The sequence below is a fragment of the Necator americanus genome, chromosome V (assembly GCF_031761385.1).
Source record: "Necator americanus strain Aroian chromosome V, whole genome shotgun sequence".
NCBI lineage: Eukaryota > Metazoa > Nematoda > Chromadorea > Rhabditida > Ancylostomatidae > Necator > Necator americanus.
The window spans coordinates 32,847,161-32,869,478 of NC_087375.1; the positions used below are offsets into that span (position 1 = coordinate 32,847,161).

At 40.4% G+C, this 22,318-nt stretch overlaps 3 protein-coding genes across 5 annotated transcripts; 2 read left to right on the forward strand and 1 right to left on the reverse strand.

Annotated features, from left to right (window-relative positions):
• Positions 1-265: 265 nt before the first annotated feature.
• On the forward strand, positions 266-568 carry RB195_015924 (uncharacterized protein; the record flags this gene model as incomplete). Its single annotated transcript, XM_064206864.1, has 1 exon — positions 266-568. The coding sequence occupies one exon, from the start codon at positions 266-268 to the stop codon at positions 566-568; it is 303 nt and encodes a 100-aa protein (XP_064062745.1).
• A 514-nt stretch (positions 569-1,082) lies between these two features.
• On the forward strand, positions 1,083-8,690 carry RB195_015925 (uncharacterized protein; the record flags this gene model as incomplete). Of its 2 annotated transcripts, XM_064206866.1 has the most annotated exons (12): positions 1,083-1,108; positions 2,068-2,121; positions 2,285-2,377; positions 3,602-3,705; positions 4,538-4,678; positions 4,738-4,810; positions 6,128-6,230; positions 6,298-6,369; positions 6,434-6,525; positions 8,192-8,255; positions 8,314-8,475; positions 8,661-8,690. In XM_064206866.1, 12 exons carry the CDS (start codon positions 1,083-1,085, stop codon positions 8,688-8,690), a joined length of 1,014 nt encoding a protein of 337 aa, XP_064062746.1. The 2 variants fall into 2 exon arrangements, with proteins under 2 accessions (XP_064062746.1, XP_064062747.1); XM_064206865.1 differs by lacking the exon at positions 8,661-8,690 and having other exon boundaries at positions 8,314-8,487.
• A 210-nt stretch (positions 8,691-8,900) lies between these two features.
• On the reverse strand, positions 8,901-22,098 carry RB195_015926 (uncharacterized protein; the record flags this gene model as incomplete). 2 transcript variants are annotated; one of them, XM_064206868.1, is made up of 24 exons in its annotated part: positions 8,901-8,938; positions 9,040-9,154; positions 9,223-9,391; positions 9,486-9,558; positions 10,097-10,221; positions 10,404-10,534; positions 10,622-10,745; positions 10,895-10,977; positions 11,038-11,241; positions 11,845-12,012; positions 12,120-12,209; positions 12,479-12,574; positions 12,658-12,809; positions 13,032-13,178; positions 14,037-14,188; positions 14,269-14,432; positions 15,223-15,313; positions 15,468-15,545; positions 15,641-15,792; positions 16,341-16,430; positions 16,490-16,573; positions 20,019-20,100; positions 20,176-20,277; positions 22,031-22,098. In XM_064206868.1, the coding sequence occupies 24 exons, from the start codon at positions 22,096-22,098 to the stop codon at positions 8,901-8,903; spliced, it is 2,778 nt and encodes a 925-aa protein (XP_064062749.1). The 2 variants fall into 2 exon arrangements, with proteins under 2 accessions (XP_064062749.1, XP_064062748.1); XM_064206867.1 differs by lacking the exon at positions 13,032-13,178.
• Positions 22,099-22,318: the final 220 nt, after the last annotated feature.

Here is a 22,318-nt window from a genome sequence, read left to right on the forward strand (position 1 = left end):
TCTGCTGAGCAGTCACGTGAAATTTGATACGCTCTGCAGCTCCGAAAAGGGCATGCAGGTTAGCGTCTGTGCACACTGTTCTCGCGTTGTAAGTACACAATCTGAGGTAGTCTCCATGACGAGTCGTGCGTGTGTCGCCTTGGTCCAGAATCAAAGACGTCCTGAGCAACCTGAGATTTGAACGCCTCTCACCAGTCGTCATACCGTCCGACGTCTAAGACGGCAGGGCCCGGTGTGCAGGGTACTGAGCCAGTGAATATGCTGCATGTCAAAAAGACTTTTCCCCAAACTAAGCAGCCCTGCCACGGCGAGCTTAGCTTTCACCACAGATCGTGGCCCAACCTATATGGATCGGGGAGCCACCTTGCGACAATTTGCTAAGACGAGGGTGAATCTTAGCAGTGGTTTACTCTTAGCTAATCTTCCGACTCCGGAAAGTCGGAGTGTTGGATGTGTCGAACTCTTTTCAGCTTCGGAGATCCTGTTGGAGGACGAACCTCCGCTGTGCATCGTAGTTCGACGCCCAGAGTCACCTTCACGCCACTATGAGGCGGAAAACCGTTGTTGAGGAACTTATACAATAACGCAATCATTTATCCAGCCAGGTGAATTGAGCCGTATCCAATTTTTTCCAGTAGAATAAATGTAGCGGAAAAATGTGCCTTGAGTGGATACATTGCTGTCCAATAAAAGACTTGTCCGCGGACAGACGCATTGCACAGAGGACGTACATTCCCACTTTTAGCACCGAAAATGTCTCCGCAACACACGGCTAGGTCCAGCAGCGATGTGTGTTTGCACCGAGTTTGCGTCAGCGAAATAGCTAAATAATATTGAATAGCACTGCTGAAAAAAGAAGTCACCGAGTCACCGTTTTCAAGGCATTTCAAAACATATTGGATACGGGCCCCGATTTCGCGGGCGCCTAAGTTTCAATCTCAGGAGCACAACTGATCATTAGGGCATCATTAGGGCAAACATGACATGAGGGAACAACACTCACAAAAAACATGTTGATGTAGTGATATTCCTCAGCAGTCGGTGGGATTCATTTAAACGCACAAACTGCAGCAGCAGATAGAATGTCGTCTACTTGTGTCAATGTTGAGTAAGTGTAACTTAAATGGTATTGATCATTTGCATCGAAGTTAAGGATGCTTTTCGACGATGACGACTTCATCTTAAATGTGCTCTGAATTTGGAAGAACGGATATAGCGATCAATAAATTCCTGCCGTCAATATCACATCAGAAGGCGGCTACACTCCGCCAGCGCCACCTATGGAACGATGCAGCCATCTACTGAGAGACACCCGCTTATCGTTACTTCATCAGCTCGGGTTGTAGTTAAAAGTAGATAAAGATTAAAGTGCCTGCCGTTAAAGGCATCACCCCAAGAATTTGGGGTGGTTTCCGGGTTTATGGGTTTCAGGCGAGTAATACCTATAATTGATCGTAGACTGTAGGGAAGAGGGTGATTCTGTTCATCTCTCCTTGTATCACTGTGGACGGACGACCTCGGAACTGTTTCTTACGACGGCTTCCGTTGCAATGTGGAACCGTTGAGCCCTGCGCTCGTGCGCCCTCTTCCGAACGGATTTACGACAAATCGCAGGGTGCAAGTGAACGATATCACCCTCTTTCCCACAATCTACGATCCTGTATAGGTATTACCCTCCTGAAACCCATTTCACTCCAGATTCGTGGGGTCATGCCTTTAAACAATCCGCTCGAGACGCAATAATGCATTCACCTTAATTGAGAATCGTTCGAGGTGCACGAATGCGTGTCTATTCAATACAAGGACTTGAGGAATGGGGTTAACCTACGTGTCAATTCAGTGTTTTTTCTTCTCAGACAAGTCTGGTGGACTCGACCCCGGAAAAATGAAAGGCTTTGTTGGCACCGAACCAAAACCAAACCAAACCGTCGATCCGACTCTCCGATCAATCGTACAGTCCCGCTAGAATCTGTTTGCGATTGCGCTACACCCGCTCATAGTTATTCTAGTATTTATGAGTATCTGATCGTACAACCACACGTCATACAGCAAAGAAATCCTTTTCAGTCCATCAAAACGAAGGGGATCGAACTTAAATCTCACAAAGTTCTATGATGATGTGTAAGTCTCAAGAACTTCTCAGTAAACGGGTAATAGTTGAACCTTAAGAAAATTGTCACAACACTTTTCACCATTTCGTGGAAACCACTAATAACATCCAAACAAACAAAATCATCATAATTATTCCAAAGGACTTTGAGAGTCAAGAGTCGTCTATTTCTAGAAATGTCAATGATCATTTGCCAAACTTTGTCAGACGTTCTAAGAACGTCGAACTACGTGGAATGGGATTCAACTGTGGTGCAGAGAAAGGAAAGTAAGTCTATATCTGCATCAAAAAATGTTCTTTCTTAACCATACTGGTACTAACTGAGCCTTTTTACCACTGCTAATAAGAATTAAGAAAAGCACACTCTGCTTGCGGCAGTGGAGGAAAGGATTAAATACTGACATTCCTGCTTCCATGCTACCGAGTCTTACGTTTAAAGGCATCATCCCACGAATCTTACGTGGTATGGATTTCCGATGGACAAACTCTATACGGGATCGTAGATTGTAGTATCTCTCATCTTCTCCTAATCGTAGTAAAAAAAACGGCGTGAAATACTTTGTTTTTCACGACGATTTCAGCTTCAACGCTCCACTCTAGCATACGCGCCGCATCCAGCTGCGCAGCGGTCAGAAGCTAGTGAGCTCTCCTCGGCTGCCTATTCAAGTGAGACCTATGAATAGGTTGTTGAGTGGCCCAGAACTTTTTTAGGAACTAAAACGGTTCCCACGCTGTTTTTTGGGACGTTAAGGGAGAGGTGAGCGGAGCCACCCCTGATCCCAAAATCTACAACCCCATCTCTAACTTTTGCTGTGGATTCCCTCTCCACGTCAGATTCATGGTATGATGGCTTTAAGTGAGGCAACGCAGAGTATAGTAGCGGTTAAGATTGGGTTGGAGCCATCGCGAACTGCAGCGGTGAGCGGTGCTAGCAGGGATCCCCGCTCGATCGCAACCGCTACGATCCACCGCATTGCTTCAAGCGCAACCGCAACTGAACCGTACTTCATGTCGTCTTGACCCGACTATAAACGGAGTGGGTGAGCGGATACGACATGGTCGGCCGCGCAAACAAGCCATTTGTTCCAAAACAAAAACAATGATATCAAAAGATACCTCTTACCGGTATCTTATTCGAAGTCATGTGGTAACTCCCGGGTAGATTTTGAGTTGAGACGTTTGGCGACCAGTGATTGAGATAAAGAATCTACTGGTTGGGATCTAGAACAGAGAGGGAATCGTAACATCTGAAAAGCTGATGAAGCGAACTGAGAAGTACAAAAAAGTGTATTAAATAGTGACTGAGGTAGAACTAAAGAATGGACATGCAAACACTTTTCCTTTAATTTCATTGGGTAAATCAACGAAAACCCGAAGTTTTTCCAAATCCTTTCTTTAACCACGAAGGATTCCGCAATGACCTTACCAACAATCCCAATTTCTTAAAGATCATTTACATTTTGAAATCTCCGGCAATCATTAAGTTTCCAGACAATTATTCACTTTTAATATTCGTTGGACGGATTCATCATCGGATGCAAAAAGAAAATGGGAAGCAATCACAGAATCGATTAAGAATCGAACTGTTGCAAGTGGTAAGTCTCCTTCGTTGGGAAAACTTCGTTCAATTAGTGCTAATTAAACTGTGTTGATTACGGTGTTGCTGTCTCCCCGTGCTGCCACTACTATCGTTGTTATCCAACGTTATAGCTGAGTCAAAAGGACCTGAAACTAAGTGTAGTTGCGTGAACGCTCGAAGCGGTGCGGTGGAGATTGGGGTTAGGATCAAGGGAGGATCACTGCTAACGGCATCCGTCAACGCAGTTCGGGATGGTCCCACCTCGATCCCAACACATAGCTCCATCACGCCGCTTACACCAAGCTTCATGTAATGTTAACTCGGCTATATCTCATTGAGTACGGTAGTCGTTGTTCATATTTGCGTGGGTATTAGGAGGCTCTCGAGAGAGAATGCGAGTTAAAGTTGACAAATCACTAAGTTACGAGGTTTCCATCGTTCGACCACAGACTTTCAAAGATCTGATGGGGACCACCCATTCAGAGGATCTTAAGGCGAAACTGCCTAGTTCGAGGACTCTCCTCATAAGACGACCCAGCGGTCACCCGTAGCGTAAGCAAAGATTGAGTGGGTCCTCCACGCAAAACCTGCCCAGACAGCAATCACCCGCACGTCGATGCGAAGATCTGAAATGCTCCGGTGTAATGAGACAGAAAACGTAAAGGAAGTCTGTGGATACTTGACAATCTCCCAATCTGAATATACAGTCGGCGTAAAACGTGTTGTATGAGGGTGACCCAAGTTGTTGCGATCTGTGGAAAGGAGCTAGTGTACACCTCCAGTGAGGAGGCGATGCGTCATTCCAATACCACACGTTCTACGCTGACTATAAACGCTAACCATTGCAGCGTCACTCACCGATCTGCACCAATGCGACGGACCATGTAAGGGCTTTCATCACTACCAAAAAATGATGTTGTATCCTGACTGCTCTCACGTGATATGCACACAATGTTGTAATCAAGAAGAGTCGGCTCCGAATCCTGACGGTTGTTTCAATTTCATCAGGATTCAAATTGAAGAAATTCTGCACGTACGTTGTGTTCAGGAACACCTGGCTGTTGCGTGGACACGTGTTATCGAGAATCACTAATCAATCGTGTACCGAATGCTGAATATAGGTGTGATTCTTCTTTTCCTGAAAAGTTTGTAGTCATGTAGTGATGTCATTATTTGAAAAATCCGATCTCTCCAAAGGAGCAGCGTGTGGGAAGAGACCATATTTCCTGCGATTCGTTAACAAATAGGAAACTTGAGGAAGCGTAACATATCTCATCGCTTATTTTAATTTTTATTGCACCGAGAAGCTTCTCATGGGCGATCAGCAACGCCAAAAGTCAGTCATCAACAGCGCCGTTGTGGTCGCGTCACATTAAAGGCATCATCCCACGAATCTGAGGCGGTGCAGATTTCAGGTGGAGTATTCGTATACGGGATGGGAGACTATGGAGAGGGGTTTGATTCCGTCCATTTCTTCCTAATTGGAGTAAAAAACGGCCTGGAAGATGCGGCGCCGCACAAGGCTGGCGCGCTCTAGTCGAACTTCCTGTACAAAATAGTGCGCCAAAACGCCTGAAGCCGTATCTTCTGGGCCGTTTTTACGGCAATTAGGAAGAAATGGACGCAATCACCCCCCTCTCCATAGTCTCCCATCCCGTATACGAATACTCCACCTGAAATCCGTACCACCTCAGATTCGTGCAGTGATGCCTTTAAGTCACATTACCCCAGTTGAACACGTCCGACATCCACCGTAGCAGTCATTTGGTAGAAAGTAATCATAGGTAAGATAAGCGATGAGATAAAACCGGATCAAAAGGACCGGAAACTCGGCACAGTTTTGTAAACGCCTGCGATTGAAGCGGCGCAGTGGAGCAGGGCAGTCAGGATCGAGGTGGGACGCTTGCTACCACCATTTATCGCTGTACTTACCTCATACGACTAATTCGACTCAGCTCAACTGTAACTACACCACACCGCTTGAAGCGCTTATGTAATTGTACCGATCTTCATGTAATTTGGACACAGCTATATTATGAAGAATCTCTTCTCACCAATATTGTATCATATAAATAAGATGACCATGACCTGTCACGGCCACAAGGTTTGTAGACGTTGCCGGTCAAAACAACCTGAAATATGGACCAACTGCGTAAGCTGTTAGATTCCAGGTGGGACCTTTGACTGCAGACTAAATGGAGGTCTCACCGCGCTACGCTACAACGGTCGTAGACACACAATTGCGTCACGCTTTAGGTCGTTTTAAATCGACTGTTTCTGTGAAGAAAAAAAACCCATAGCGTAAAGATAGAATGATCATTGAAGAATTCTTCTACTAAACATTAAACTAAGCAAATTCTCTTCCTGTCTCATCCATCCAAACTACCATTCTTTGTCCGCGTTGAATCTAAGCATGAATCAAAGCAATCACACGACAGGCGCGAAGCCCTCCAGAAGTGCGACCCGTTCACAGCCATACCTCACAGCCCCGGAATCGTTCAAAGGCAAAAGGCGTCCAGTGATAGTGGCATAAATTCTGAGGTAAGCCCACTTTTTATCTGGATATGCACTGCAACGAATTACGAGGTTTTTAAATAGCTGTGTTCAGACAAAACACCAGTCATCTACTAACCTTGTCCCAACAGAACTTCTGCAAATTCGGGTCGTCATACTTGAGAAGGTTAGTATTCTTTCGAAAAGGTACATAATAACGGATACATTGGATATATGCTAGTAACTTTCAGCCTGGTCATACAATTGTACGCAGTAAGCTTGAATTTGAACTTCCTTCCGATTTCAGTGTCAGCTACATATTAGACGTCGTTGAAGAGAAAATGTAAGTAACTGTTTCTCAAGAAGAAAATTCTACCAAAGAAATTCCTCTGCATGAGCAGAAAATAACTGCGCCGGTGATGCCTCTTCTACTTTGCTTCAACTGTTCCCAAATTATTCTGGATCCTAAATGTGAAGCATGGAATTAAAACCAGAATTTGAGTATTTGATACATTTACTTTGAATGTAAAAGTTTGGTAAGTCTGGTAAAAAGGACGTAAAGATTTGTGCAGTTGCGGCTAATGTAGCGGTTGGTTGCAATGAGGTGGGATCACCGCAAATTGCAGCGAGTGATGATAGCAAGGGTGCTCCCTCGATCCTAACCGCTACGCTTCACCGCACTGCACCGAATTTCACTTTGACCTCGCTTTGACCCGGGTATGAAGATATTTGCATACGTACTCGAACGAAACACGCAGATGTTCAACTATCTATGTATGTTCCTCCATAGTCAGGTCAAAACGACATGAAGCCTCGTGTATTTGCGTACGCGCTTGAAACGGCGCGGTGGAAGTAGCAGCTGAAACCGAAATGGGACCATCGCAAACTACAGCGATTTTTGGTGCCAGTAAGGGCTCCAGTACACTCCTAACCGCTACGCTCCACCGCACCGCCTCAAGATAAGCCGCGTACGCAATTGCACCGTCCTTCATGTCGTTTCGACCCTACTATACCTATCAAAATAAAACTTAGCTCATGTAGCCTTAACAAATTTTTAGCGCCCTAATGAAGAAAGAAAACCACAATTTAGCACTCATCTAAAGATTATGCATAGAGAGAAGTCTGAGGAAACTATGCCTATACTCTTATAAAATCTATAATTTCTAACTTTCAAAGAATGCAAAACTCAAAAACAACTTCAGATGAACGGAAAAAACTAAACTAACTACTAGCATCCGCCTTGATATTCGTAAATCCATGACGTTAGTTGGGCGGCGTGTATTCGATTTGTCCGATCTCTAGCAACTAGGACACCTCGCATCGATTCTGTTGGTCAAAGTCCAAAAAGTTCTTGATTTAGACCCCGCTCGTAGGGATTTGCATTTGCATTTTTGCTTATTATTCTTATTTGGGTAGTCTTCAGTTCTAAGCACTTTCAATGCTTTTGGGACTAAGTATCCCAAGTATCCTGTGCCTACAATCAATACGTTTTTGTTTGCGAGGATAAATACCTTGAAAATGGAGTCATCGGCGCTTTCTGTTTCTTGACCTGCTATCCATTACAATCTGGTTGATTTCTTGGCGCAAACCACTCCGGTACACCTCTTTTGTGGAACTCAACCGTCTCTCGGTTGATTTCTGTGCTAATACAGGTGGACGTGTGAATTTTTTGTGTGACGAGTTTCTCTGCGGACGAATTTTAACTAGATACCAACACATATCCAACGCTGGCCCATTTATGCGACAAGGCTCGTTTATCCAGTTGAAAAAATGGTAATAAATACAGGCCCTGAATTCGCTTCGAAAAATCCTGCTTGAAGTCCGTAGCTTATGCATCACTCCTGTGTAAGGACGCTTAAAGGATCGAAATTTGAATCCCAACATGTAGGCGTAGGTGCTCTTTCGTTCGAAACTGCTACTCGAATGATTCGAACACGAAAACTTGAAGATTTTAGCAAATGATCAAATAAAAAACTTTCATGTCAAACTGTACTTTTGAAAAATTCCAGCAAATACACCGATGGCATCGAAATCTACTATACCACAGAACCCATAAGAAGCAAAAAACACTTGGTAGAAATCTGATATTTGAATTGAAGGAAACACTGCTCCATTTTAAAATCACTTCTAGATTCCAATTACGATTGTTCCTGATGACAAAAGAACTCTTGGCAGCGTTGCGAAAGGTCGTAACATGATGAATTTCGTTGTATCGACTCCAGGAATTCGAATGTTCGAAGAAAAAACAACGAAGAACGATATTGAACAATCAATGGCAAAGCAGACACATTGTGTCCGCACATGACGTTCTTTAGAATTTCTTTCACATTGCATACGATCAATACTTAACATAGACATTCAGTCGATCTGTGTAAACCTTTATGTTTCCAAATCTAGCGTAAGAAATATCGGAGCGATCAGAAAAAAACTTGTTCCATTGCCAGATATTTATTAAGGAAATAATAATAAAATCTCTAGGTCATCAAAATTCTGCACAACTACAAATAAAGCAAACAAACGAAATGATCAAGACAGAAACATACGAAAAACTGAACTTATAGGGAAAAAAGGACCTGTCTGGATGGTTCATCACAGGGTAAATTATGTCTATGTTATGTACAAAAGAATTGAGCACCAAAGTGAGATAGCATGAGGAAAGAACTCAAACTAAAAACTGAGATTCAGTGACCTGTTATGCTACGTGACATAGCGACGAAATCAGCCTTGCTTTCGTCCTTTTTGCATTGAGTCGTCTACTGAAACAAGAAATTTTCAATAAATTATGTAAATAAACTAATACCTACTGATCAATAAACTACTTTCGACACAGAAATCAAGGAATCGATTCCCCACAAACCTCGTTTCAGCTGTTCGCTTTGTGTGGTACTGTCCAACTCTGCTACTTCCAGAGTTTTCACGAGATTGTTAGGAGGGGGAGAGACCTTATGCACCGGCTGTACTGCGCAGCCAATCTGTTGTGAGATGGACTTATTTTTGCAAAGTACACGAGTTACACAACTCAGAATGAGAGGAAACTCACACTTAGTAACAAAGCTGGCAAGAAGACAATCCCATGCAAAAGGCCGAGACCGATAACAAGGTATATAGTTTTTGCGAACACATAGACCATGTAGGAATCAATCAATAAAAGAGGAGAAATACAAAGGATCGTCGAAAAACCCGCTTGTATCATTGGCCAGCCAATAGACCTGAACCATCTCATTTAACGCAACCTCTCTTTCCGATGGGATTTATGCTCAGAAAACTAGACATTATGAAAAGATTTGGTTGTAAAGTTTTTACCTGAGAGCATCCGCTAATCGTTCATCCGTTGTCCAAGAGATAGGGTTTCGATAGAAGTGATAGCTAATATGAGCTTTAAAAGAAGGATTAGAAGAAGCAATAAGAAAATTTCGATGGCGCAGAATCGTATGGAGTGAGAAAATGCAGATCTACTGAGAGAAAGACAAAGTGCTCTGCACGGAAATGAGTAGCAGGATAGTGCGGTCGGACCAAAATGACATGAGGAATGGTGCAATTGCGTACGCTGATGCGCCAGAAGTGGCATGGGGTAGTTAGCGGTTCCAGTCAAGTCGGAACCCTTGTATGCTGCTATAGGGTTGAAGAGATTAGTGAGGCTTCCACCTCAATCGCTGTCGCTAGCTCCAACTGCGCAACTTCAAGCGCAGCCTGCATACGTAACAGCACCAAGATTGTGGTCTTTTTGACTTGATTACAACCGCATATCAGAGATGCTCTTACCAGTGTTGGATTAGGTTATGCATCTTGTGACACTTGCTTCCTGCACAACCAAATCCGATTAGAGCACCTCTAATACTTGCCTTACGAGCAAACAAAGTGAATATTCACGTGCGCCAAACAGATGAAATAAAGGAGGATCGAAAACAGTTCACCTGTGAAATCCACTGAAAACCCTATGCTCATCAGTGTCGTACACATAGATATCGGATCGAGGTTAACATTCCACAATGATAGCAGGCCAAACACACCGACATTGATGGACAACATAGCAATAGAGCTGAAAAAGTAATCACTTAAAATTAATGTTAGAACAAATCTTGACCTTTCCAAACAAAGCCAAACTATTTGTCAGGATGGTTTTTCAAAGTTCGGTTCCTTAACAGTTGTAGGAGAAGAAATTGCGTTTATTTCTTTCAAAAAAAGGAGGCCAAGAAAATAATATCTAGGAAAAAAACTGACCTAGATACAATAGAACTAGCGCTAGGAATCATTAGAAAACAAGCCAGATCCATTGTGATGGCAGCTACGATTACAGTCGATAGTGTATTTCCACCAATGGAATCCAATTGATCCACGTAAAACGAGTAGGTCTTGAAAGGAAAAGCGTCTGTCGCGTATAAACATCAGTCAGGATGTTTTATAAGAAAAAAAAAAAGAAACCAAAATACGATGGATACCTGGAATATGGTCACATTATACTGTTTATTGCGTTTTGCAACCTCTCGCCATGTATGCTGTAGTTTAGCTCTTGTGTTCCAACTGGCTTCCTCGCCCATAGCCGACGCGGTCGCAAACATGAACCTAAAAGTTCGGATATTACGGATACGAGGGGACAGAAAACTTGTAACAGTAGTAGTTTATAGGAGAAGAGAAATCCAAAGAAGGAATCTTTATCTTCTAGAACAAAAAAAAAACAACAGAAAACAAAGATTTTAGTACAAAAAAAGTACTTTTCCACTCCTATGACCATTCCACTCATGTTTCGTTTGAGACGTATCATGTCATTCCATCTCGATCCACCACTTTCTGCATCCTAGAATTTGAGAAAATCACCTTCGGGTTAGGTTAAGCCTTCATAAATCTAGCACAAAACCTGCAGCCAAGCGTCGAGCAGCGGATAAAACCCATCTGTTGTTTGATACAAAGCTGACTGATAAAGAAAAGACCGGAGCCAAAACGATGTCGAGTTTTTCCCCATTGAATAGGGCAAATCTTCAAATTCTCCCACAAGTCCCAACATGCGCCGTTGGTTCTCCTCTTTCGATAAATCTGGTGGATCATTCACGAACACTAAAACCTAAACAAAACATGCTGGGATAATTTCGTGACAGAGATCTGAAAATAAGCTGAAAATAAGATGTTGTTTCTCAAAGAGGTACAAAAATAAGGGTTCTAAGCAAAAAAGAAATCCTAATAAGAAAGAGGAAGAAAGGTATTATCGATCAAAAATATAAATGACTCCTTCAAAATCAATCAGAAAGAAAATCCCATGTAATTGTATCCAGTGCAATTGCGGATTTCGTTTTCAATGTCCATCCATCGTTTCCCCTTTTCCGCTCTTCGATTTCATATTTGAGAACCAAAACGCGATGCGGCAATTTCCATTTTGATCTAAGGCTATGATTTCCGGTCCAGGATCAATATAGTACCCTTCGGATTTTGTAACTTCGATGCTTCGCTCATCCTTGTATTCCTTTAAAGACAGAAACTCCTTGTATTATAAGTAAGTACAAAAGTTTTTATAAATAAGAATTTTTATACATAAAATTATAAAAGTATTATAATTGTATGACAGTTTGAAAAGAAGAAATCTCCCTAACATTTCTTGTTTGATAAACGTGCAACTTTTTCAAAACCTTCCTTTTGAAAATAAACCTCTGCCAGAGAACTACAAACTCACAAGCTGGCCTTCCTTCCACAGAAAATTCTCATAAACGTAAGCAACATTGTGCAGCGGGCTGTCTTTTAAAACAAGATTCGTAGTGTCCATGCGAATTTCCATCTTTAGACATCCATAAATTGAAGCAGCCCAGTAAATTATTAGAATGAAAAGCAAGGCTAGACGACTCTAAAAGAATATTCGTCAGAAAGATCAAAGATATATGCCGATATTTTACAATTCTCCATGAATAAATTATTCATACAAGGTTAAAAACAAATAATATTTAAGTTTACCTGCCACGTCTTTAATATCCTGCAGTACTTTGCGACAATCCCGTCGGGATCTGCTGGATATACCGAACGTACTGATAATTTTGCAGATATCTGAAGAAGGTAGGAACAAAACTAGACCTTAGCAAATTCAGATGATAAAAACTCAAAAAGTCCTGGAAAATTCCAGAAGTTATATAAAAAGATATAAGAAGTTACCCTTATTCTCAGTGAGAATATGTACTATAACTGTACTTCTATGAGAGCGGAAAAAAAAGAAAAAAAAAGACAGACCCCTTCATACTTCCTGAATTTCAGAAATTCAGGGGAAATACAGAAAAAAGAGGAAGTGTTTCGGAAAATTTTCCCGAAGGGCAACTCACAATTTCCTTATTCTTCACCACATCTTCGATAGGCGGTTTTTCTGGACCTGCGATTCGAATCTCCTCGTACACCAATGCTGCGACGAAGAATGTAAGCTGAAATGCATGTTTTCTGATCAATCAACGATCTCTTAAAAGAAAAAAGGAAGAAAAAACTAAGGAATAAACCAAAGTCAAACCTGGTACACAAAGTCAATAGCGACGCCAACACAAGTGTACAGGCAAAAAATTGAAATAGCCGGTGTAGGAGTCAAAATCCCGATTCCAAAGGAAAGTATATTTGTGACAGATGTGACAGTAATAGATGGTCCGGCTTCTTCCATAGTTTCTGCTGTAATTCATTTTATATCAATATCAACAAGTACTTGTACAGAGTTCTCTTGTAGCTCCTCTCGGAGCACTCCAGAAAAAAAAAACTTATAGTACGGTGAATACGAGATTGTCGACAATGTTGACTACTTAATTTTCTATTTTTCATAGTTTTTCATGTTTATTGTTGTAGTTCAGAGGCAAATCTACAGTAGGAAAGTCATTTTCGATCAAGCCTGCTCACAGCTTCTCCTTGTCTTAATGACAAGCTCCATTTCCGTAGAAATCGTCGGCATTTTAGCATGGAATCCAAGCAAGTTGTATAAAGAGCGCTCGGAGCAGCGTGGCATCGATCGGACGAGACTCAACAATCGGACGAGTTTCACATTTTCTGATTTTGCAAATACGTTCTATTCATCTTTATCGTTTTGCATTCGTATTTCTTTATCAAGTTTTCTTTGTCTCAATAAGCTAACTTTAACAAAACTTCACTCTACCAAGGCAGTAAACAAAGTTCCATGTAAAGAGCATTTCACATGGCTCACTACACTCCATATCAATTGATCTTTTCTCACTTAACCTTTAATTCATTTGTTTCTTCATGTCACCTCACCAGTTAGTTGATACTTGATATATAATCTGATATGTCATGAAAGCTATAAGTGATATAATCCATAAAAATGCGTTCCTTATTATTTTTATAAGTTTTTTTTTCTCCTGAAATTTTGACTAGTAGGAAATGGCGATCCTTTTTTACTCGATATGTACTTGCTGGGTGTGAGAGAAGGTGAAGGACGTCTCTTCTCATTCCGAAGGACTCATCAAAAAATATCAGCTGAACAGCATATTGTGTGGCAACGAAGACATAATTTGTCCTTTCCGGACCATGACATCCATCACGGTGACCTTTTGAGAATTAGAGTCCTCATAGACCTCATGCATATATACCTGCGCTTTGTTGATTTTTTGTTGTAATTTCGTTTCGTTTTGTTTGTATAAGGTTTAATTACCCAGGTTTGACATAAACACCTGCGGTAAGCGGCTGCGCTCGCTTGGTAAGAATTGAGGTGAGATCATCCCGAACTACAGCGAGGAATGGTCCCAGCAAGGCTCTCCCCTAGATTCTGACCGTTACCCTCCGCCGCACCGCTCCGAGCTCACCATCCATACAAATTCGAGATTGTTCGTTGATTCCACATTTTTATTACTACTTTTTTTTGGCGGCAAAGCTAGTAAAATCCCCACTTACCAATTTGATCTTCAAGTGATTTTCTCTTGTCTGTTTTACGCATTGCATGGATGATAATGAACACATCATCGGATCCAACTCCAATAATAAGAAAAGGCATCACAAGAGTGATCGAGTTGAAGGGGAATCCAAGGAGAAAAAGAAAACAGAACCTTGACAGAAGAGAAGATATAGCAGATTTCAAAGGAATCACAGGGATTAAAGAAGCAATCAATAGGGGAAGGACACTTACGTAGTTCCAACAGCCATCAATGGACCTGCGACGCCTAGAAAAGCCATGAAAATCGAATGAGCCAGCCGAAAATGCTCACGACGATTTGTGATCAAAATAAAGCAGTAGACCAGCGCAACCGAAATCGTGAAGAATGGCACACATGTCAATCCATTTCTTCGGACCTGGTTAAATAGCGATATGAGTAGGAGAATGGAATTCAGATGGAAGAATCGGTATTTTTGGACAAATTTAAAAAAAAAAACTAAAATCCACTAGAAATTTGCCCTGAATAAGCTTAAATAAGCCTCCGCCGAGTTAAAGGCATCACCCCACGAATCTGGGGTGGTGCGGGTTTCATGTGGGTTATGCCTGTACGGGGTCGTAGATTATGGGGAGGAGGGTGATTCCGTCCATTTCTTCCTAACTCCCATAAAAAACGGCCCGGAAGATGCGTCGCGTGCACACGGCTGGCGCGCTCCAATCGAACTCGTTGTAGAAAATAGCGCCGCGGAACGTTCAAAGCCGCATTTTCTGGGCAGTTTTTTACGGCAATTAGGGAGAAATGGACGGAATCACCCTTCTTCCCATAATCTACGACCCCGTATAGGCATAACCCACCTGAAACCCACACCACCTCGGATTCGTGGGGTGATGCCTTTAATTGAAGTATGTACATAGACATCAGTGTGCTCATCGTAACCACGTCTACGAACGTCTACACGCCAATTTTATGAAAAAAGGTCCTTCATTGGATATACTGAGAAGTGGTAGAAGAAGCAAGTTTTCCAAGAGTTTTATTTTCACCTCAATATTTCAAAGGAAAAAAAAGACGGAATTTGGTCCTGAACGATCTCAGGTGACGAAATGAAAACATTCCGTATGTTCTGCAATGGGCAAAATGGCCGAAAATCCCTCATAGGACAAGGAGTTTCAGGTTACACTCAGCTAAGTTGACGAAGTAAAGAAACCTACTTCTCTAGCAATCAGGGCGTCGCTGTTGCACGTAATGTTAAGAATTGGATGTTGAAAATGTTCCACATAGTCAAACATACTGGTTTCCCAACTAAAAAAATTCAAGTCAAATATTACTTGATACTCGTACTTCTAAAGGGAATAAGAGGGAGATTAGCAAAGAAAAAGAAAAAAAGAGAGAGAAGAAAGACAAAGAGGCGAAGAGGAATTCGAAGAAGCATAAAGAAACGAGAAAAATAACATACCTTCTCAAACTGGATGCAACTTCATCATTCTGCCTATCTGTTCGAAAATACAGTACAATGACTTTCACGGAGGAAATCCTGAAGAGGCTGCGCCAATACAAGTATCAACGAAGATTACTCATTTTTAATGCTTCGAAAAAACGAGATTGTAGAAAAACAAAACAAAATCTCACCTATTCGTATTTTTGTCAATTTCAACACCGGCAAAATGTTCCCCTACGTAATATTCGTCATTATACAAATGCATTGTCGGATAGGTTAGTCGAAAATTTGGATGAAGTCTTGAGGAAGCGTTACGGTATATAAGATTGAACAGTGGCACAACCTGAAACATTGGAATTATAGAAAATAGGCAGGCATTGTCAGTCCGAATACGCGGTGCTGCATTTTTAAGGAATAAGCAGCCCCCGGTAGAAATAACTATTTTTTTTAAACAAAGATTGGAAAATAACAGAAGACTAGAAGAAGAATCATAAACACATCTACATCAAGGTATCACTCTCCAAGTTATTTCGCCCGGATAATTTCTAAAATCTTTCTTTTATATTTAGTTTCTTTTTTCATCCAAATTTTAGCTGAGGCCAATAATAAATCATTAGCGCTCTTCGCAGAATACTAATTTCACATGTAATTCTCTGAGAATGTTCATTGTTTTGTTGTTGTTTGTTGGTTCTCACAAGAAACGGTGCGTACTAGTGTGGAACAGACTAAGGAATGAAAAATGAAGAAATGGAATAAGGAACATCAATCGGTCGTCAATTTCATTGGAGTAAGGTGCACCAGGAACTCAAATTTCAAAAAGTGAGATAAGCAAAAACACATTAAACTGCACACATCAGTTTGCGAATCACGAAACTCTACGAAGACACTAACCTGGTTCTCTGCACAGCTGCTTCCTGAGCAGAGTTCGGCAAATGTGCACTGTTTCCGTCCTTCAACGAAACATTCCGATGTGAAATTGTACTTAAAATTCCCAAATATTTATACAATTCAACTCATAGGTTTCTTGCGAATTATTTCACCTGCAAATAATTCGACAATGACTCCACTTCGTCAAAATAGCTCCTCCTTAGAAGATTGCCGAAATCACGCGCAGTGATGGTCACCTGAGAAAAAAAAAAGAACTAGATCTTACAAGCTCCACTTTGAAAACGTTCTAATTTTCCTCGCGCAAAAGTTTTTCATCGTCAAAATCAAGAATTTGACGAGGAAATCAAATTAAATTAAACGTAGGTAATATAATGCCTGAACAAATGACGAATAGTTTTTTTTTTGTTCGAATATTGAGCTAATTCACAGGATGTCCACGTCTGGGGCCTGGCGAAGTTCATTTTGAGTCCTTAAATGCATCACCCCTCGAAATAACTATTTTTAGGTACGGATTTCAGGTGGAGTATTCTTATACTGGATAGTAGATTATGGAAAAGGGGGTGATCCCGTCCATTTCTTCCTAATTGCCGTAAAAAAAAACGGCCCGGAAGATGTGGCGCCGCACAAAGCTGGCGTGCTCCAGTCGAACTCCTTGTAGAAAATAGTGCGCCAGAACGCCCGAAGCCGTATCTTCCGGGCCGTTTTTTACGGCAATTAGGAAGAAATGGACGGAATCACCCTTCTCTCCATAATAATACCCGATCCCGTATACGAGTACTCCACCTGAAATCCGTACTACCTCAGATTCGTGGGGTTAAGGTGCCTTTAAGGGTTATGGTTAGCTGTTCAGTTCTTCTTCCAGAGATCCCTTTGGATGAATACCGTTCAAGAGCTGTTGAGCGTCTTTTTTTTTAAATGATGATCGGACTCTTCCACTCCGCTTGTTCTAACAAAACCAAGGCCCTCTCCGCTGCTAATATAAACGTTGACAAACACGAAACGAGCATGTCCCCCATTCAAAGAACCAACGGCAGCAATAAACAACAATTGCTGTCCCATACGTGCATTCAACAGAACAGGAATGTATATATAAACACTTTTGACGACAAGGCGTTCTTCACGCTTGAGTTCACGCGAAAAAGCCAAGCTTTCGAGGTTTTTGAGTAGGTGTACAGTTTGTGTGCCGACAGGGAGAACAGGTCCATTATTTTGCCCATACGTGTTAACATTTCAGAAAAATCTACCATTAAATAGAGTAAATTGCTAAGAAATTGCATACGTCTACAAAAAAAAGAACATTTTGAAGTGTGACCCACCGGCAGGGTCACAGCATTGCAAGTGGTCAAAAATACGTGACCTTCCTACAGTAACAAACATCGTTTTTAAGTCAACTTGCTTATAAATAATGAATGTATTTATGCAGCAGATGTAAAATTTACGTGGACGACAAAGCATTTGTCCGAATTTCGTTACATTGCGGATGGGTCAGATCCGGGGTTTTTTTCCCTTTTAAACGTAAAAGCCGACATCCCACCGTTGATCAAACCAATCTCGGGATGCTAGCTTCCTCCTTAAAATTCCAGAAAATAGTCGATGTATCGGTTTCTTCAGCTGTTCTGCAAGATCTCAAAATCCGAATCCTTTTCCGCGTTTCTTCCGTTGATCGTACTTCATGTCACCTCCTTTGCTCATTTATCGTTTTATCCATAAACAAGAAAGCGGAGAAAAGCTCACTTTTTCCTTCTTATTGGAGCTATTAAAAATTCAAATTTTGATTTTTTAAAGAAAATTTTTTCCTAATTCCTCTTTTGTCTTAAGACTACTAATTTACTTAGGAGCCATTGAGCTAGGAAAAAAAACAGGGTGAGTAAATAATGCTCGAAGATTCCTTTAATAACCTATATATTGGATTTTTGCACAATTTTTTTTTTGATTTCGCCATTTTCGATTTCTTTTTCACTTTTGAAGGAAATCCACAAAAATTTTAAAATCTTTTTAATACTTTTGAAAGAAGGCTTTGAGAACGTTCAGCAACACACTCGAACCGTTCCAGAAATTTCTCAAAACAAACCAGCATAACAGTTCAAAATCAAAAATGGGAAAAAAGACATGGAAAGACACCATAGCCATAGCTAAATAAAAATTGAAGTAGAAATTCATGAGAACGAAAGTTTGACAAAATCTTCTCGAGACCGGATGATCTGAAATTTTGATGCTTAGCTGCAAATACATTACTAAAACAAAACATAGTATGCGTATTGAAAGTTCTCCATTCGCCTTACTCTACAAATAACTTTTCAGTAAAGGGAGAGAAATTCAGGTAATTCCCTCAAATTTGTCGTTTGGAGCCGCTTCTAAATCGCGCATCCAAACATCCATAGCGATTCTCAAATCGATCAATCGACAATCAAAGCGATTCTCAAACTGCTCGATATTCAAGTCTTCCTAGAAACACGATCGTCAACGCATTCTCCTGCTAGCCCGATACTCGCTCTTTACGACAGCGCTGATCGGATCGGTTTTAAGCTAATTTGGGATTTCACTATACACCTATGATGTTCCCAAGCATAAAAGAGAACCGATACGAAAGTGTCTATTAAGCTGATTTATGAATATGAAAGAATTGCAGCAATTCTGCTAGTTCCTTGTGGATAATGAGAACCGGGTTGTCGCTGAGTGGGTCATCCCCTGAATTAGGCGGTATGACGGATTTTGTAAAATACCTCAAAGTATGTATTAGACTTAAGTTTCTAAACAAAAAGCACCATGTGCACAGAAGAAATTCTTTATCTCCCTTATTGATCTTTAATTTAAAAAAAACCACTGGTCTAAACATATGAAAAAAACTTTATAGGAAAGAAAAAATCAAAAATTTCAAAAAAAATCCATGTCTTTCTTTGAAAGATCGGAATTTACTAAGCTCACATGTAATCCTTAGCTGTATGACCCTACAAGACTCTCAGAAAATTAAGAGAAGAAGGAACCGGTCCAGGATGCTGTTTAGCCGCTCTGAAGCTAACTTATTGTAAAAAAGGATTGAGGTAGGGTGAGGCTTATCCCTAACTACAAAATTTATCTTTAACTCCTTAGAAAACTTTGCGAAAAAGTAAAAGTGCATTGTTAAATAAATAATCCGTAAGAGCATGAACCCGTTCAAGTAGCTTGGATAAGAAAGCAACGTAATCGAGAAACAACCTGGAAAATTGATTTGAAAAAAAAACCCAAACTACTACTGAGTTAAGATCGAAAGACTCAAGAGTAAGCTACCAACATATAAGCGCTTGTGCTCACACACATATGTCCGCCTGGAAAACCGCAACGCGCGTTCGATTAGAGCACGGTTGTTGGCAGAGGAAGTGTTTATCGGGCAGGTTATGTAATTAAAATGCTGCATACACACTTTTGTCACCTAGGAGATATGAATAGCGGACCACTATACAAAACCTCATTGAACAAACATTTCGTATAGTCCACCGACGCCCATGACAACAAAAAATCTGAATTTTTTTTAAAATCAAAACCAAAAAAATACGTTTTTTTAAGAAACGTAGGAAGAATTTGGTGAAAATAAATGAACCTCCGATTTTATCATTCAAACAAGAAAAGGGTATGCACAGAACCTTTGAAAATGTGCTTTATCGACGAATTAAGTTTTGCCTTCAAAAAAAAAAAATCTTCTACCTCTAGCCAGAATTTTCCTCCTCTATCGTTGAAAAATTCGTTAGCAACTGCATGTTCATAGTGAGAATCTGCACCGGATGGACTAAAAATGTACAAAATTCATGCATACTTTAGGGAAAAACGCAACCGAATCAAAATGAATAACTTCTATTTTTACCTGTATAGATACCATATTCGATTTTCCTCATAGAATCGTAGAAGTCCAAAAGCACTGAAAAGTGTGACACAGACGGGAATCCAGAAAAACGGTGCAGGATACCTGAAAACATTCGGAAATTCCGTTTATTTTTGTTATTTCCGATTTATATTAAAAAAAAACAGTCCAAAATGTCAAGCAATTGCGATTCGACAGCATAAGTACACCGTACCACAGTACAGTACTGTTGCTACATAGCTTGAGTCCCTACAGCAACATCGAGATAAGAAGGAACTTCAAAAATCCACGGTTTTTTCCCCACCAGAGAAAAATCCACAGAAAATTGTCAGAATCGTTACAAAAGGACACGATTTACTTCTAAAAACATTAATGGAAGTCACCTGATCTCAAATACGCCTTCTGAAGTTCGATATTTAGCCTGAGGACGGACAAAATCTCGCTGAATACCCTGGATTACGCTCACATCGCTGCATCTCGTGGAAAAATCGGAGTGTATGTCGCAGTGGAATCGAATGAACGTCAAGGATCTACGGGTTTTTTTTTTCGAGAAGAAAAATTCCAGATAAAAGATATTCAAGCGAGTCAAGATCTAGAGGTGACTCGAAACGTTCCGCTTTTTTTGCTTAATGTCTCTAAAGAAATTCAAATTCTGGAATTGTTCTTGAAATTCACCAATTCAAATGTTTCCTATGGGAGTTCTTAGAAGTTCATTAAGTTCATTTACAAGGATTCTAAAGCCTTCCAAACGATTTAACTTCTCCGAGACGGAATTTCAGACTCAGAACAACAAAATACCGCTTCTTAATATTGTACGCCTGGTGTTTCAGGATTTGAGATAAGTTATAATTAGTAGTGATTTTGACCCACAATTCGCAGAAAAAAGGACTTAACGAGATTCATAGCCGGCTGAATGCAAAGTTCTTCAAAGGACTGAATTATCCTCATAAAAAGGGTTGTTCCTCTGAAAAATCCCTGTTGTCTACCAATCAATAATAAAGTAACGGAAATTCATCCTGAAATAAAGCCTTGAGACCTTTTTTATTACTATGTATGTGTTAAAACTTAATCGTCATTTCACGGAATTATCACAAAAATCCAATTCCACAGCTTATTTTACCTTTTTTATTTCATTTCTTTTATTTTTTGAAAATTTATAGTCAAAATCAAATTTATGGTTATAATTTCTTGGACATTTCTTCTATATATTTTTGTAAACTTATCTTATTTTCACCATGCATCTAAATATTTCTTAGCTGACGATGACGAATCAAGAATCCGCACTGCATAGAAAAAAAGAACAATCGAATTCTCCTGTTCTAGTTTAGAAGTCTTTTTTTTGTCTTCCACGCAACCGGTCTACATATTCGATCGGATCTTATGAACAGAGGAACATTATCGGACAATCTTGCTAAACAAGATTGTCGTCATGCTATTCCGGAAGAAAAAAATCAATGCTAAAGGAAATTCTTTGAACACCTGGAAGGAACAGTAGCGGAGACGGAAATTACTGCACTCGGATTCCGACTGTATTGAATCAGGAAGGAAACATGGAGAGAATACTACTTCTTCATTCAAGTATAGTTAAATTTTCCTTCTAGATATAAAAAAAATAGAAAAAGAAAAAAATACTACAAGCATAAATAGTAAAAATAACATACTAAAAAGGAGAACGAAACAATAAATAGAGGAATAAAAAAAGAGGTAACACCGGCCATTTTGTCCTAACTCAAGAGAGAAATTAGTAGATGTTTGAAAAATTCTATGATTTGCACATTGATGATCTATGTTTACTTGTCTGGGATCCGTAACACCTCGACGGAAATTCAAGCACTTCCACTAATTTTTACCTACTCACTGATAATCAGCTCTGCTCCAATCGAACGCGCATCGCGGCAGCGCAAGTGAACATAAGTCTCTTGGCATCTAGTCCTCCTATATAATGAGTAAATTGTGTATTTGATTTGTGAAACAGAAATCTTCCATTTTTTCTGTTTTTTCTTATAAAATTTCTCATTTCTCCAATCCTAATTCTTCTACATCTGAAAATCCCGAGTATTCTAAATATGGCTAACATGTCTATATTTCAAAAGTATTATCGAAGTTCTCTAGAACTAACATGTAGAGATTGAAATGCTGATAATTC